The sequence below is a fragment of the Sprattus sprattus genome (assembly GCF_963457725.1).
Source record: "Sprattus sprattus genome assembly, chromosome: 15".
NCBI lineage: Eukaryota > Metazoa > Chordata > Actinopteri > Clupeiformes > Clupeidae > Sprattus > Sprattus sprattus.
This window is the reverse complement of record NC_137913.1, coordinates 7,186,100-7,204,345: the sequence shown is the minus strand read 5'-3', so window position 1 is coordinate 7,204,345 and position 18,246 is coordinate 7,186,100. Positions and strand designations below refer to the sequence as shown.

General features: G+C 41.1%; 1 protein-coding gene across 1 annotated transcript in view; it reads right to left on the bottom strand.

The window, feature by feature from the left end:
* LOC308376234 (E3 ubiquitin-protein ligase TRIM65-like) overlaps positions 1-18,246 on the bottom strand; it is a gene marked incomplete at both ends in the record, with an annotated part of 62,259 nt that overhangs the window by 6,929 nt on the left and 37,084 nt on the right. The window contains 4 exons of the mRNA XM_080852529.1: positions 7,473-7,632; positions 9,269-9,502; positions 9,733-9,828; positions 10,232-10,563. Of these exons, the coding sequence (XP_080708655.1) occupies positions 7,473-7,632; positions 9,269-9,502; positions 9,733-9,828; positions 10,232-10,563 (822 nt within the window). The remainder of the gene's footprint in view (positions 1-7,472; positions 7,633-9,268; positions 9,503-9,732; positions 9,829-10,231; positions 10,564-18,246) is intronic.

The following is an 18,246-nucleotide window of genomic DNA, read 5'->3' as shown; positions in this document are numbered from 1 at the left end:
TCATTGTCCTGCTTTTAAGCTTACTGGAGGGGGCTGTTAGGTTTTCATTTAATATCGGCTGGGATTTGATGGAGTCCATGATACCATGTTCCTTAACAAGATGTCCAGGGCCTTTTTGAAGAGAAACAGCCGCACAACATCAAAGATCCACCACCATACTTCACAGTGGGTATGAGGTGCTTTTCTGTATGGCTATCTTTCTGTCTACGCCAAACCCACCTTTTTTATTGTTGCCAAAAAGCTTTATTTTGGTCTCATCTGACCATATAACTCGGTCCTATTGAAAGTCTGACTTACATTTGGCAAACTGTAGGCACTTAAGTTTGTTTGTTGATTGACAGCAGAGGCTTTTTACTGGTAACCCTCCAAAACAACCTGTGGTGATGTAGGTGGCATCTGATGGTAGTTTTGGAGACTTTCTGACCCCAAGACTCACTAATGTCTCCAATTCTCCAGCTGTGATCCTTGGAGATTATTATTATTATATCTGACCATCCTCCTTAGATTTCAATTATGAGATTTTTCTAGGTGTGCCAATACTTGTGGCACACATGTTTTGGGGGAAAATATTTATTTAATGTCAACAGTTTTTTTTTTTCAATAATTTACTTACTGAAAAGGTAAGATTTTCGTGGATATTTTGAGTGAAAGGATAAAAAAGGACCACAAGGATAAAAAGCAGACATATTTTTTCATAGCCTGTGTGAGATTCAATTCAAAACACTCCTGTAACAACCTGCAATGAGTGATGGCGCTTATGGTTTCCCCCCAGAACAACCTCTTCACATGACAACACAATAAAACACATTTTCAGAAGTTTTGTACTGTAGTAAAATAAACTGAAAAGGAAAAGTATGCAAATAATTTGTAAAGAACGTTGAATACAGTAAAATAATGTTCATGTATTTAAAAATATAAGAAATAAGAAACAGTTTTAAGTCAAAAATAGGTCTTTATTGATCCATTGTTTCAAAACAAGTAAGGTGACCCATGGCCCATTAATCTACCTATCCTGAGGTTCTGATTGGCCCATGGCCCATTAATCTACCTATCCTGAGGTTCTGATTGGTGTGTGACCACTTTCGACTCTTAGTGTTTCCACCTGGGGAATTGACCCTTCCGCAAACTCCGCCCCCCTTAGCAACGGTTGCTATATCAGTCAAGCATTCACATTTCCCAGGTTCTCAGCATGGGTATGAATGGCGTGGCAACATGTTTTCAACCGGGTCAATTTCAGCTCTACCCAAAGAAATCACAAGCAATTTTTGGAAAAACGGCAATATCTCAGATCGAAGCAGGCAAAAGGGTCTGCAATATGCTTATGAAGGCTACAACCACGACATTACATGCCGTGTTTGTAGACAGTCAAATGCTAAGGCTAACAGGTTCATTCCAGCTATATTTATGTGTTCTATTATCTACACAGTCGCCGCTACGCAAACATGTAAGGTGGTAAAACTGAATTGTATTTTAAGCAAGGGTTTTCTCATGTTTTCGATGCAGTGGGCAGATTTTAGCGTCATAGCTTCTTGGAACAAACGTAGGTGCTTCTGTTTATGTTGCTGACATTCAGCTGATGGGGGGGTCGTCCACATTGTTTGATCCACAGCAGGCATTTCTCTCTCTGGGTCTTGGGTTTCGGGAAGGGATAAAATTGTACCCCTCCCTCCAGCCTTTTTGGATATCGGATGTCAGAATTACACACTCCAGCTTAGTAACCGTTGCTATGCTATGATTGATCATTTACCGTTTTGGGGGAGTGGTCCCGGAAGGGTCAATTGTGTGCTAGTTGGGTTTGAGCTGTGATGACTTGAGTTAATGAAATGAAATGCCAGTGCTTACTGAATGAGCACATGGTGCAGCCAGTGATAAATTAAGGGATTTGCGTGTAGAGTTTTGCACAAAAAGTTCAATAAATCTGAATCATGTGTGAAAGCAGGGTGACAGAGTTAAGAGTTTTGGGAAATGAGTCTGTCTTTTAGTAGATGGCGTCATGTTTTGGAATGTGTAGTTAATAGGCCAAGTTACAGTGTGTAAGCTGTCGAGAAAAACTCTAATCAAGGTAATCTAATACAAATGGCATCTTTCTGCTTTTATTTGCACTTTATTCATCATCCCAATTTAGGGTTGTTAATCATTTTTTAAGTTTGGCCTCAGATGTTACCTGCAGAACTACCACACCAGTGCGGTACACCTGCCAATAAGTGGGGTCTCACAAGCGCTCCACCCCAGAGTCACAACAGCTTCACTGCTGATCTTATGTCTAACCCTAAACCCAGGGTAGAGAGGCTGGGTGAATGTAGTCTGGATTCAGCATCTGTACATCCCAGTCACAACAGCTTCACTGATGTTCCATAACGAGCAACCCTAAACCCAGGGTAGAGTGTCTGAGTGAATGTGGTCTGGACTTTGTGCAGGAGGGTCATTGTGTCAGAGATGCTGTAGAAGGCCAGAGTTCCCGCCCTGTGATCCACATACACTCCTATTCTGGAGCTGGCCACTAGAGGGAGTTCAGTCTCTTTATTATTGTATTTGAAAAAGGAGCTGCTGCTGGAGAGGTCCAGTCTCCAGGACTGATCATTACATCCAAACTCACACTCTTTACCCCATCCTGGCCTGCTGATGCTTTTATATGACACTGCTATATAAACCCACCACCCACTCCACTCAACCTCCCAGTAGCAGCGTCCAGACACACCCTCTCTACACAGCACCTGCTTACACCCATAAAATCTATTTGGATGATTAGGATATGTCTGGAGCCCAGCTCTCATCTCTACCCTCCTGTTCCCCTCAGACAGATGGAGGTCAATGTGGGCTGTGATTGGATCCAGTGTGAAGTGGAATGAGTCTGATGGAGGAGAAGACAGGACAAACTTAGGTGTTTATACAGTATGTGTTTAGTGTGTGTGTTTGTGTGTGTGTGTGTGTGTGTGTGGTTGTTGTTGTTATTTTATATTAAACTTTGACTGTGGGGTATGAGATTTATTTCTGTGATTTCTTCTGTGAGGGAATGTTTCACATATAAGTGAGATTTGCTTGTGTGTGTGATTCTGTACATGCAGGTACGGCCTTTCCTACAGGCGGTATAGGCAGTCGCCTAGGGCGCCACTCAGAGGGGGCGTCAAAAACTGCGCCCAGCAAAAAAAAGTTTTTTTTGCGCCCCTTCTATATCCCCAACCAACATTTTTACATCAAAAAAATAAAAATTAAATTAGGGTAAAATGAGACAAAAATCGAAAACGGAAGGGGTAGGCTCTTCCTTGGTATTGTCAGAACATGCTAGCACAGTGAGGCGTTTGGTTAGAGTGTGTGTGTGTGTTCAAGAAACTTTGAAGAACGAAATAATGAAGAGGCTAAAGCCATCTGGGGCGCAATTTAAGAAGAAAAGAAAGGAAGAAGAAGAAGAAAAACGTGCCAAGGACAAAAGGTAAATCCTTAAATCCGAAGTAGTAAAGAAGAAAAGATGTACCTTATCATTGAAAGTTTTCCTACTCCCTGTCACATAGTTCTTTGAGCATTCTACAGAGGCTATAGGCTATAGGCTATGATATTTCCGTTTATTTTACATTATGATATTTCCATTTATTCTACATCATACAAAAAAAGACATGATTAAAATAGAGGGTGCATATAAAGCCAATAGCCAGTGCCAAAAGCCAGGAGTGAAGCTCGCCTAGGGTGCCAAATGTGCTAGGGCCGCCCCTGTGTACATGCGCAAATGTCTGTATTCAAAAGTTTAAAAGATAGCATGGTTATGAGTGTGTGTGTGTGTGTGTGTTTGTCTGAAGGGAGCCCTTGGTAGGAATGATTGGTGTTGAGTGTGTGCAGGGGCGGCTTGTCCATAAGGGTGATTGGGGCGATGCACTGCCTATGGGAAAAGGAAAAAAAAAAAATCCTGATTTATAAATTAAATTTCCTTGAAATTGCTTTGGATTAAATTGTCTGCTAAACGACTTCATGTAACTTAAATGCCATATTTTTTTTCTGTTGGATTCTACCAATAGACCGTCTGATATGCCTTTGAATGTCATTGTCCAATCAGGTAATAGCCAGGCAGTCAAGGCAAACGTCGTGCTTCAAATGGCCCAGCCCCTTTGGGGCGATTTGGGGCGAAGTGAATTTCGCCCCAGACCTCTCTGATTGACTTCCATGTTAAAGGTACAATATGCAACAATTATGCTTCAGAATTAGGGTTAAGATAAGCAGTTTAACCTTAAAATAACAGCTTAAAAAAAATTGGGGCGCTACAATGACATTTAATATGGAGAATCGCGTCGGTGCCATTGGCATAGCAGGGTCGATAGGCATATAACTGCATTCTGTAGTTTCACCTGCCGCAGCCCGCCGACCTGACTTGTTTACCTTCTACCGATCTAGTAAGTAGCTTATTTGCCGTCTTGCTTAGTCTTGTGTTGCACTTGCTAGATGTTCGACTGTGTAAGGACAGTCGTTGAGTAACTAGTTTGTCATAATGTCAAAGTCAGCACATTTCAAGAGATTTCGTTAGTTTTAGCTGCTAGCATACCTTTAGCGAATAGCTATTAATCCTTATTGCACCTTTAAATCCATTTTTTTCACAAAATAGAGTTCTTAATACATTCTCTATGGTTTCTGGGAGGGCTCGCCCCTCCATGTCGTGTCATAAGTAATGGATGTAAAAGCCTATGGTAAAAGCCAATTAGGACGTCACACAGCTTCGACAGAGGCATGTCAAGATGGCACCTGTTCAGTACAACAACTCCATCCGCTCTTTGGCAGAACCTTCTTTTTAGTCAGCGTACTAATGAAGATAAATTGACCAAAAAAACAATTAGGACTAGACCTAGTGTATCCATATAATAGGTTTCTACAAAGGGAGGGAAATTGCATATTGGAACGAAAGAAAAACACGGACGTGAAGTGGCTAACGCGGTCTGCATTTCTATACACCTCTGTCATTTTCATAGGTTCCACAGTGTGAACTAACTATGAATATTTTTTTATGTGATGACTTATTTTGCTTTTATAAGCCAATACTTTCAAGATCAGTCAATAAATATTGTTGGTTTTGACGTATGTTGCCCCCTTCTTTATGTTGTTAGTGGACATATCATGTGTCCTGTTTAGCTATGTTACATCATACAACATTTGAGACTTTTGGATCATGAAAAAGTGGGATCATTTAATTTGGAGCCACATCATGTTTGCTTATGAAAAAGTGGGATAATTTAATGTGGAGCCACATCATGTTTGCTTATGAATGTAACTTTCTTCCATAGCGTTCCACCTGTAACTTTCATCTCTAGCTATGTAGAAAGAGGGGAAATATTACTGTTGGTTGCTGCCAATAGTGGACAAAAAAGTATTGCTGTATGAGTAAATCGACTAACTTAATGTACCTACTGAATGGGTCGCCTTAACATAAAAAAAATTGCCCTCCCTGAGATTTTTTTCAGGACGCCACTGAGTGTGTGTAAGTATTTGTGTATGTTTCATTTGATTCCTTTGTGTGAGATGAGTCCTTTGTGAGTGTGAAAGTGTTCCAGTGTCTTTGTATGTGAAAGTCCTTAGGTGTGATTGGTTCTATGGGTGTGTGTGTGAGAGAGAGAGACAGAGAGTGGGAGAGAGAGAGAGAAATACAGAATAATACAAATGTCTCTTTCCTTATCTCCTAGTCTTGACTATCTTTGCTGTGGAATGCTGCTGTAGTCTCTCCACCTGATCTACTTGTAGAATCCCTCAGCCTACACCTCCTCACCCCAACCACACTGTCATGCATTTGAGTTGTTGTCATGTGAGATTCTCTACATGTTTGCATGGATGTCTGTCTACATCTGTGTGTGTGTGTGTGTGTGACTCGTTGATCTGATAGGTCAACTGATCCCACATACATAGGACAAGTGCATATTATATATCAGCTGGATATCAAGTAAGGGATAACGGCCGACGAGCTGTCCAGTTCTACGAAGTTAATGGACGCTGCGGGGCAAAGAACACCACGACGCGGAGCGGAGTGGTGTTGGTCCGCAGAAGTCCATTAACTTCGTAGAACTGGACAGCTCGGAGGCCGTTATCCCGCTTATCTCCCGTTTACAACATCCAAAATTATTATTATTATTATTTAGAATTTCCTTTATCTTTAGGAAATGTAATATGCATAATAACCTGATGAATTCTTGATTTGAAGCCTAGTGCTCCCGTTAGAGAAAGTAGTGAGAAAGTAGTGCGTGGAACTGGACCTTTAGTTTCCCCGGGCGTTGCTGCAAAGTGACACTCATGAGCTCACCTCTGTAAGTAAACGGACACACGGACACAGGTATTGTTCATAAGGTTTTACTATTTACAGTTGAACTCCACGTTTCCGTTGATGGTGAAGTTGGACAGAGCAACAGGGAGGTCAAGTTTAGTAATTTTGGTCGAAGGCTCACAATCGAGCCGGCTAGTTAGCCGTGAGCTACCATCTGTTTCGATGGGTTTTTTTTCTAAGCGCTAACAGCCGCCTACAAATAATATTAGAGACTTTCAGTTAAGAATTACAATATTCTACAACATTCGTGTAGAACATAAACAACTAACCGAGTCAATTTAGACATATAAAAAGTCGTGTAGACAGCTTAATTGACATAAAACATTGCCCACTAACTTGTCACAACACGCCGCCATCTTGGTTCAAATTATCCTAGCTGTCAAAAAATAAACGTTACGTTGGTTGTCAATGGTAACCATTCAAGAGCATTGATATGGAACGGCGATTTAACGTTTCTACTGGAACTACGTCCAAGGTGTCCGGTTATACGAACTTAATGTACACCCCATTAGCCAATCAGAAAACAGTATTTCGTTCCAGAGGGAGATAATGCCAGTTTATTGTCCTAGTTTTTGGCAGTAAATGACTTCATGTTCCAAATGTGCCTAAGCGATGCACACAGATGAGTGTGCCTGGCCTGGTCTTTGGCCAAGACATAAACAACTTGCATTGATTCATATGTTGAATCTGTGCCTGAACTATTACAGCCATAATTCAATGTTGAATCTGTGCCTGAACTATTACAGCCATAATTCAATGTTGAACTGCTTAAACATGTAGGATATGATTACTAATAAAACTTGACTTGTGATTTGGAATAAAGTAAACCGTATAAAGTGTGTTTGTGTGACACTCACATTGTAGGAAATCCTCTCTGGTTGTAGGTTCAGGACGCCAAACAGACAGAACTTTAGTCACTATTAAGAGACAAAGAATCATAATAGAAACAACATTGACTGGTGTAAATGTCAATATTGCATCAACCTCTTAAAGACAAGTAAACATGGAGACACCTGTATCTCAGCTTCACCGACATACAAAGGATACGTTACAAATATGACATTGAGAAATACAGGTTCCAAAAGTTCCTAAAGTTCACCATCACATTTAGCTTATTAGTACAATTCAGAGGTAAAGCATAGTAAGTCATTTCATGTAAACATATGTGAGTAATGTGATTAACCTGATGTAGATATCTTCATGACTTCCTCCTTGCAGAAATTCTCCAGCTGCATCTTTAGTGAGGAGACAGATTTCTTCACAGCCTCAAAAGAAAGGCCTTGGTTCACAGAGATGCAGGGTAAGTCTTTAGACTCGGGTGTCTCACTGACCAACTGGAAATTCTAAATAAAGACACGCAAAGATAGAGAGAAAGAAAGAGAGGAGGAAGAGATGAAAGAGAGAGAGAGAGAGAGAGAGAGAGGAAGAATAGCTACATTCTCAAAATAAAGCATCCACTTTTAAGTAAATTGTAGGTTTAAATGTACAATCTGCATTTCATGACAAGTAAATGAAGTTAATACAGTTGATGTGGAAACTTTTTTGTTAACTGTAACTATGTGTGTATGTGTGCGTGTGTGTGTGTATCCAGGCAAGGGTCAGCCCATGTGGTGATTCCTTTAATTACACCTGTGCACCTCAAGTGCCTCAAAACAAACTGTGAGCCATGATGTCAGGAGAGATGTGCTTTGATCAATTAACACAGGTAGTGACTTGTCTGGGAATTCCCTGCCCCTTCACTGCATTTCATTTGCTCAGTTAGTCTGGCCAACTACTCATTAGCGATCCACTTCACTCACGTAATTGGACACGCCTTTAACCAATCAGACCAACGATACTATACAACGATACAACGATCGGTAATAAAGCAAACACATATTTTTTCTGTATGAATTGTTCCAGGGCAAGTTTCTGTTCTGTTTTCAAAGAAAACTTGCCTTATCGAAGTTTTGCGGTGCTTCGGCGGCCACCATGTCCAATGTTTAAAAACTCTCCGTGCAGTAGATTTTGTAACGTAGCCGTGGTAAGTTTAAATCCGCCAATGGCGCGCCAGGTAGCCAAAAGCCAGTTTGTGATTGGCTCCAAGGATTCTGGAAATCTTGAAATGAACGGCTATCCAAAGTTGGCCAGACCCAGTGCAGAGGCAAAATCAATTTGGCCGGAAGAAGTGGGGCGGGACTTCCCAGACTAGGTAGTGACATCACTCAAGGCCGATTTATGGTCGGATTATGGCCCCTTGCGCGTCTTTTCACGTCTTGCGTGCGTCGGCCCCTTTTTCTAGACTTTTTACGCAAGCCTATTGTTCTGGCGGTGAATTGCTTGCGCTTACGTGCTTACGTGCTTACATGCTTACGTGCTTACGCGTTGCGTCTGAAACTGAGCATATATCGGCCTTCAAGCCCTGCCTGTCAGTAAGTGATCTTCCTACCATGTGACCTAACCTGTCCTAACAATTGACATAATGATTTTGAGCAGTTTTCTGAAGAATGAAATTGTCTTCATCATGCTCAAATGTTTTCAGTGATGAATACAAAAACTTTCTTCATAGACACTGAAACCTCATGGGTTAAGCAGGGATGGCTCGTCCATAAGGGCGATTGGGGCGACGCACTGACTATGGGAAAAGAAAAGAAAAAATCCTGATTCAATTTCCTTGTAAATCGCTTTGGATTAAAGCGTCTGCTAAACGACTAAATGTAAATGTCACTTTTTTTTCTGTCGGATTCCACCACTAGACCGTCTGATATGCCTTTGAATGTCATTGTCCAATCAGGTAACAGCCAGGCAGTCAAGGCAAAAGTTGTGCTCCTTTTCAGGAGCCGCCACTGGGGTTAAGTTATCTGTTCAAAGTACTGTTGACTGTGTTATTATAGTAAGAATTAGCATCTGTAAACTTAAAATTTCCATCTAGAAATATATTCAACATAAATCAGTGCCCTCAAACATTCTGTGCACTAACAATCCATCATCAACGCTTACCTGGAGGAAATGGATGTGATCCTCTGTGTGTGAAAACTGCTCCAGCTCAGCATCTCTCCTCTTCAGCTCAGCAATCTCCTGCTCCAGTTGCTTCAGGAGTCCTTCAGCCCAACTCACCTCAGCCTTCTCCTGAGCTCTGATCAGCTTTTTCACCTGAGAGCGCCTTCTCTCAATGGAGCTGATCATCTCAGTAAAGTTCCTCTCACTGTCCTCCACTGCTGCCTGTACAGAGCTCTGTTAGGAGACACACAAAGAGGAGGGTGGCAGGAGACCCACAGAGGTAAGTGAAGGAGCAAACTCACTCGTGGTGTGACTGGCTCTTCCTGATCAAATGACCAATGGCAAATCCTGTCAAACCATGTCTTTCTGTGATGGTCTGTATCATGTAAAGATTGCAGCATAATGGTAATAAAACAATAACAACTGATTGCTGAGCCAGCTGTTGTCTTGTGGTCAGTTCTCACCTTGAGAGTCTCCACAGCCTTCCTCAGCTCCTGCAGCTCCTTCTCTCTCCCCTGGATTCTCTGCTGGATACTCCTCTGGGTCTGCCCCAACTGCCTCTGTTACATTTTTTTTTAAATACAGCCTCTTTTTATTATTGATGGATAGTTTCAAACTATGATGATCAAACACCACACATTACAACTGAACATTTAAAAGCAAAACACTTTTAGTATATTTTAGTCTTTTCAAGAGATTTAATGACGCATCGAAGAAGTCACTGTCAGATTCAAGTGAAAGTTCAAGAGGAGCACTGGTATTAAACAGCATAACTTGTCAAGCTTGTTCAGAACCTGTAGAACCAGTTTTTAATCAACACTGGACCTTGCACCTGATAATCATTTCCTGATTCTTCCTTCCTTTCTCTAACTGGCAAAGTCATTGTGGAAACAGCAGAACTTAAAGACTGGTGAGATTGTAATACTATAACTACAGGAATACTTTTGTGGCTCCAGTACTGACCTGTTTGTCTGTCCATTCTGCTGCAGCAGTGACTGTGTCATGGCCCTTATGTTCATCCATCGTGCACAGATAGCAGATGCAACTCTGATCGGTTCGACAAAATATTTCAAAAACCTTCTGATGATGAGAGCAGATCCTGTCCTGTAGCTGGCCTGTGGCGTCAATCACTGAGTGTTGTCTTCCGGGGTTGACATCATTGTGAACTCCAAAGTGAGTTTCACAGTAAGACAACAGACAATCCAGACAGGACTTCACAGCTTTGAGTTTTCTCCCAGTGCAGACGTCACACTCCACATCTCCAGGTCCAGCATTAGAGGGAGTAATAGGAGAAGCTTGGACTCTGGTCTTCATTAATGTCTCCACCATTTCAGCAACCAGATAATTTATGTAGAGTGTTGGTCGCGGGGGAGTGAAGGTGTCTTTGCATAGGGGGCAGCTGTAGACTCCTCTCTGATCCTCCTGATCCCAGCAGCCCTCAATGCACCTCATGCAGAAATTATGTCCACAGGGAATGGTCACTGGATCCTTCAGCAGATTTAGACAGACTGAACACGTGAAGGAGTCCTCTTCTTTCTTTCTTCTTTTCTGTAAACTAGCCTCGGCCATTTTGTTTGCTTTCTGTCACAACCACAATTACACTAAGAGAAAGACCTGCCAAATAATGGTTAAGTTTCGTTTTCACCAGAACATGGTGTGCTGAGTAGTGGCTCCATCGTTGTCATTTTGCATCGGCCTTTCAAGTTCAGACAGAGGCAGGCAAATATTTGTCCTCGCGCAATTTGGTTATTCCCCCAGGCCTCATCCCTTTATACCTGCTCTTCCTGAATCCCAACAGTACAGAAACAAAACAGCAGAGATGCAGAATGTACACACAGACTGGGTACTGTTCGGCGACGCTCGCTAAACGGTTTAGCGAGCTAGATTCCAGGCTAAAAAAAGAGAACGCCCCTCTATCGGGTTCGGCGAAGCAACTTCTGATAAATGACCATAGAAACATATCTGGTACTATAGACTGAGACTTTATTCACTACTGCACAAAAACTAGACATGTTTGCAAAACTAGACGTTTGCAATTATGTAAGTTAACGTAGGTAAAACAACGTTTGCCAATATCTCCGTAAGGGAGAAGGGCTATGTGCTCAAATTTCCTGGGATCAAAGAAGACGTTAGTATTCATGTGCAAACTAAATATCGCGTCTCAGGATTGCTGCGCATGCAAGTTATTTCGGGTGTATCAACTGAACTGTACTAATACCACTGTCATATAATTATGAGTGCTTTGAATTATGAGTACATCGCCGACATTACAAAAATGAAGGCTACCACTCGCAAAAAGGTATTAACATTGTCAGAGCAAAAGGAAGCAAGTTTTTCTTCCGGGACAAAGCCGACTGGAGGGTCTCCTAGTTCGTCTTCTCTGATGAGTCCAATTTCACAGTAGGTGCAAGACTCTGTGGCTTGTAGGCCTCTCCAGGTCTCCGTCTAACCATCAGACGACCATGTGTTGGGCAAAGCTGAAAATTGGACTCATCAGAGAAGACGAACTAGGAGACCTTCCAGTCCGCTTTGGTTCAATCCTTATGGTCTTTTACAAACCTCAGCCAGGCAAAGTACAACGTTGTCCCGGAAGAAAAACTTGCTTCTTTTTGCTCTGACAATGTTCCCCAACTCTGAGAAGTGTTTTTTCCAGCAGGGCAATGCTCCATGCCACACAGCCAGGCCAGTAAAGGTGTGGATGGAGTATCACCAGATCAGGACCTTGTCATGGCCAGCCCAATTTCGAGACCTGAATCCCATAAAAAAAACTCTGAAATGTGATCAAGAGGAAGATGGATGGTCACAAGCCATGAAAACAAGCCGAGCTGCTTGAATTCTTGCGCCAGGAGTAGCATAAAGTCACCCAACGGCAATGTGAAAGACTGGTGGAGAGCATGCCAAGACACATGAAAGTTGTGATTTTAAATCAAGGTTGTTCCACCAAATATTGATTTCTGAACTCTTCCTAAGTTAAAGCATTAGTATTGTGTAGTTTAAAAATGAATATGAGCTTGTTTTCTTTGCATTATTCGAGATCTGAAGACACTGCATCTTTTTTGCTATTTTGACCAATTGTCATTTTTCTGCAAATAAATTATCTAAATGACAATATTTTTATTTGAAATTTGGTAGGAATGTTGCCAGTAGGTTATAGAATAAAACTAAAATGTACATTTTACTTTAACACATACCAATAAATAGTAAAACCAGAGAAACTGATCATTTTGAAGTGGTCTCTTAATTTTTTCCGCGGCTGTATATGTGTACATGGCGAGATTAATACGTTCTACAAGGGACATGGGTTCACTACAATATATCCCCACTGAAACAAATACATTTACCAAGTAGACAGGCCTCTCCAAAATCACCGTCGCTCAATCATGGATAGATGGCACTATTCCGGAAGATAAAACTGTCATGGACAGACCACTACCACGTAAGTAATGGTCATGTTGGCATCACATATGACCTGGACATTCATTGAATATGTGTGCTTTCTGTTTCGGTAAACGTGTTCGCGGATTGAAGGTGGGACTGTTTGCATGTGGGTGCGGTCAATTTCTCCAATTACGTTCGGAAAGTTTAATTTCATATATATGAATTATACGAGTTGAAAAAAATATTTCTGTTCGCTGTCTCTGTCTATGTCTTTGCCTTGCTGCTGCCATATCAACGTTTTCATACTCAGTGGAAATGTGCTTCCTGGTTAAGACGTGCTTTTATGAGGCAGAGAATTAGCCTGCAAATCAGAGATGTGCGCTCGCCGGGCAGTTTAGTAAATACCACGCAGTTCATCATTAGGCGCACTCCTCCCATTAAATAGCGCTTCACGCCTACGTTACCACCCACGTTTCCGAACCATCCCACCTGTTTGCAGGTACACACCCTCAAAGCGTTAATATGCGCTGCGCCCCCTTAGTAAATACCGTTTTATGTTTACGACCGCTATTTTACGCCAGAAATGGGCGCAATCCTGTTAGTAAATCAGGCCCTCAATGTCCGACTGTGTTTGCAATAAATTACTCGAGAAGGTCTTTTAAATTAACTTTTCCTTGTCGGGTGGACTCTGACATGTGCATGTGAATTTGCAGGCATGAGTTGATTTCTGCTAACAAGCTGGGGGGAAGGGTTTCGTTCACACACACACACACACACACACACACACACACACACACACACACACACACACACACACACACACACACACACACTCTCTCTGACACACACAGACACACAGCACACACACACACACTAGAATACTCAGTAAAACTTTACACCCACTTACTTAAATGTTTCATACACAATCTCCTCAAACTTGTAAGAGAAAATAATAACAAGAGCGAAAATTAATTAACAGTGTTAAATATCCACAATATGCCTCAAGTATTACTGAAATCAGCCGAGGAAACATATTCCAGACATCTCGCTCCTAAATAAAACAGTGCAATGTTTTGCATGCTTACAGAAGTTTCCCAGTCTCTGTCAGTTCAGTGACAGACTGCTTCACCTGATCAAAAGCAAAGTGCTGGTTGACCTTGATGGTGGGAACATCTTAACTGCCACAAAGGTCACACACAGACTGGGTATTCTACAGGCAGAAGGCCAAAGAGGAAAAACAGAGTAATATACTCAAACAGAAGTCACTGATTCATTCCTTTGGGAAAAGAGTGCAGTATGAATGTAACAGGATCAAGTGATCTAAGAAATGTACTTTTGTCATACATCCCAACAGAGAAGGCAAAAATGTGCGTAAAGTGTTTTTAATCAAGCAAGTAATGATGGTAGATTGTTAGCCCTGTATAGTTATTTTAATGTGCAGTGTGTTCAGTATTATGCAAGCCATTTCATGCCAGCCTGTCACTGGGTCTATCATTTACAGTATATGAGGCACAATGTGGTAAGGGCACCACAAATGACAATGCATAGCCCCCACGAGAGATGCCGTAACTTAACTTGTCTACTCTTCCATCATGATTGACAGCCAATACAATGTTATGTAATTCAGATTTCAATACATTTTATTGGCGAGGCCCTTCGCGTTAATATTTCCATGCACTCGCATCATCCAGTTATTCAACATAATAAATCAGCGGCGAAAAAAACAATACAATCATATATTCTTTAGAAGTACTAAATGATGCAAAATGTAAGGATCTCTTTTCATTTATGGAATTCTTGTCAAGAAAATATGATTCTATTGTTTTTTTCGCCGCTGATTTACTATGTTGAATAACTGGATATATATATTTAAATATATGTTAAGCTCCTATTAAAGTATCCATCTATCTACTACAGTGGTACTTGCTCTTGACTGATTTGCCTCATAGCTTGGCGACTTGGCCTTTTTGAGCAGAGCATCACTAAAGCCTTCCATGTGACAAGAGTCCCCTTTACAGCCATGCTCACCTTTCTTGTCACCAAAGTGCTTATCATGTCAGTGCTCAGGGTTGCTCTGTATTGGGTCTTGTTTATGGTAACGAGACTGAAAATGGTCATGATTTGTTTTATACCTGCAAGGCTTGTAGGTTGACTGGCTGCAATAGTAGGAATTATTTGCTACGTTGACAGTCTGTAGTCAAACACCTTTGCAATGGTCACTTTGCCCCAACAGAGCGATTCAAAGTTAGAACAGGGAGTCTCCGTGGCGTTTGAGTTAATGTAGCTAAATTATCTTACTCCATCAGTTATTCACACCGTAGCCGTCTCGTAACCAGGCTAATCACATCATTGCTAACTTTTTCATACTTGTATCTGAAGGTTATGCCCCTTGCAATGAATCATCCCGTTAAGTTACCGAACACATGTTTTAACGTTTTATATGCTAACATTACGGTCACACAAAAAAAATGCGTCCAGCAGGGATTCCAAAATTGTCCGGGATTTTGCCTCGTCGGATATTATTGTTTCTCTGGGTCTTTCACAAATAAGTTATTACGTCTTTACCCCCCCCCCACAAAAACAAAACTCATCGAATCTACACGATTCACGTAGGTCACCTACTTTGTTTTCAAAACGGCGAATTTCGCTGAAAGGTGAGTGATTCTCATGCCTGCTTTTCCAGCACGATGGAGCACCTTGCCATAAGGCAAAAGTGATAACTAAGTGGCTCGGAGAACAAAACATTGATATTTTGGGTCCAATGGCAAGGAAACTCCCCAGACCTTAATCCCATTGAGAACATGTGGTCAATCCTCAAGAGGCGGGTGGACAAACAAAAAAAAACTATTTCTGACAAACTCAAACCATTGATTATGCAAGAATGGGCCGCCGTCAGTCAGGATGTGGCCCAGAAGTTAATTGACAGCATGCCAGGGCAGATTGCAGAGGTCTTGAAAAAGAAGGGTCAAAACTGCACATATTGACTTTTTGCATTAACTTCATGTAATTGCCAATAAAAGCCTTTGACACCTATTAAATGCTTGTAATTATACTTCAGTCTTCCATAGTAACATCTGACAAAAATATCTAAAGATACAGAAGCAGCAAACTTTGTGAAAATGTAAATTTGTGTAAATCTCAAAACTTTTGGCTACGACTGTACTTTATTCACTACTGCACAAAAACTAGACACGTTTGCAAAACTAGACACGTTTGCAAAACTAGACGTTTGCAATGATGTAAGTTGCATTTGTTGATAACGTATGATTAATAACATCGTCATTGTAGAAGGGACATGATAAAATTAAGATCTTAGGTAAAACAACTTTCGTCGATATCTCCGTAAGGGAGATGGGTTATTTGCTCAAATTTCCATCTGTGGTGACGTTTGCAATAAATTACTTGAGAAGGTCTTGTAAATTAATTATTCCGCGTCGGCTGAATCGGTAGCGCTCATACACGAACTGTGGATCCCTCCTTTTGCCGGGGGGTGTGGCAAACTTAATCCTGGTACCCTTATATTTCCCTGCCCTGGAGCAGGTTAGTGCTAAGAGGCTATGTTACTATGTTGAGTTACCCGATAAAGGGGCGTGGAATCTAGCTCGCTAAACCGCAGCGAGCTACACTGAACAGTATCCTGTTATCATTAACATCATAATTATCATTAGCCTACTATCATCTTTTGGTATCAAATTACTGACAATAAGATGCATGAAATTGTTGCTTTTAGGAAGCTAAATTAGAGGAAGGAAACATGACAATTCTCTCAGAAAAAATAAACATGTTTTAATAACAACGACCTGGGAAATATACAAAAACTCACTAGTTTTAGTAGTTATTTTCCTGCAAGCTACAACCCACACATTACATGGCTGCAAGCTAAAGAACTACACTCCCTATGAGGAGTAGTCACAAAGTAATAAACCTTTCAAGCAAAATGACAAACCTTTCAGTAAAAAAACCTGTACCAGAATGGGAAAGAAAAAAACAAAACAATACATGATAATATTTTATGTATTATTGACAGTCATGTGGTATTCCCTCTCAAATATGTGGCAGGATTGCAGATACTGGGAGGTAAGATGTATGCATCATTTCACCCAGGAGGAATGATCAGGAAAAGTATCTGATACTCCACCCCCCCATTACAACAGTCTGTTTACTCGAGGTAGCCATGTTTGTCTGTGTCTACCCCACAAACACATACTTGCAAAAAACACTCTCTTTTTTTATTCAATTCATCTTTTACCTAAAACATGTTTCAAAACTGAAGAAATTATACTTTATCAGGTACATCACATGTTTTTTATTTTCATAAACATCTAATACTCAATCATGTATTAGCAGGGCAGCACATCATTTACATGGATCTTTTGGTGTGCCTTGAGATGACACTTAAATCTAAAGGCCTTTCCACACTGAAAACAGTGATGTGGTTTTGGCCCAGTATGGATCCTCAGGTGTGTCTTGAGATTAGCCATTAAGCCAAAGGTCTTTCCACACTGAGAACAGTGATGTGGCTTTTCTCCAGTATGGATCTTCTGGTGTCTATTGAGATTAGACTTAAATCTAAAGGCCTTTCCACACTGAAAACAGTGATGTGGTTTTGTCCCAGTATGGATCATCTGGTGTTTCTTGAGACTACACATTAGGCTAAAGGCCTTTCCACACTGAGAACACTGATATGGCTTTTCTCCAGTATGGATCCTCTGGTGTCCTTTGAGATGAAACCTACGTCTAAAGGTCTTTCCACACTGAGGACACAGATATGGCTTTTCTCCAGTATGGATCCTCTGGTGTTTCTCGAGACTACACTTTTGGGTAAAGGTCTTTCCACACTGAGAACAGTGATGAGGCTTATCTCCAGTATGGATCATCTGGTGTAACTTGAGACTAGACGTTTGGCTAAAGGCCTTTCCACACTGAGAACACTGATGTGGCTTTTCCCCAGTATGGATCCTCTGGTGTGTCTTGAGCTGGGATATGATGCTAAAGGCCTTTTCACACTGAGAACACTGATATGGCTTTTCCCCAGTATGGATCCTCTGGTGTTTCTTGAGGTCAGGTGTGCCACCCTGAGAACACTGAGCTGGCTTTTCTCCAGTATGTTTCGTCGTATTTACGGTTAGGTGTGAGCGATTGTGACATCTGTCTTCGTTTCTTTTTTTCTCAGTGTTCCCCCTCTTGCTAGATTGGAACCTTTGAATGTCTCCTGTAAGATTATTTTCAAAAAGATTAGCAATATCTTCACTCTTCCCCCTATCTGGGATGTAATTTCTACAAAACAGATACGTATTTTTGATATTCATTTCTATACAGTGCCGCTTGAAAGTATGTGAATCCCTTGAGCAGTTTTCTGTTGTTTTACCATGATTTAAAAAAAAATTCATCACCAGTTTTCCATATATGTAATGTCAGGTTTATGTTTATCAATTAAATGTACTTGTTAAGAGGGAATTGTGTTAGTAGCCAAAAAACTACATGAAACATGGTACTAGTGTATGTGCAAAAGTAAGTGAACCCTCAGCTGCATTGGCAGGTCAAGCAGGTAACAGATTGGGTGAAACACATTTGGGTGGTGAAAAGACAACAGTTTTCTT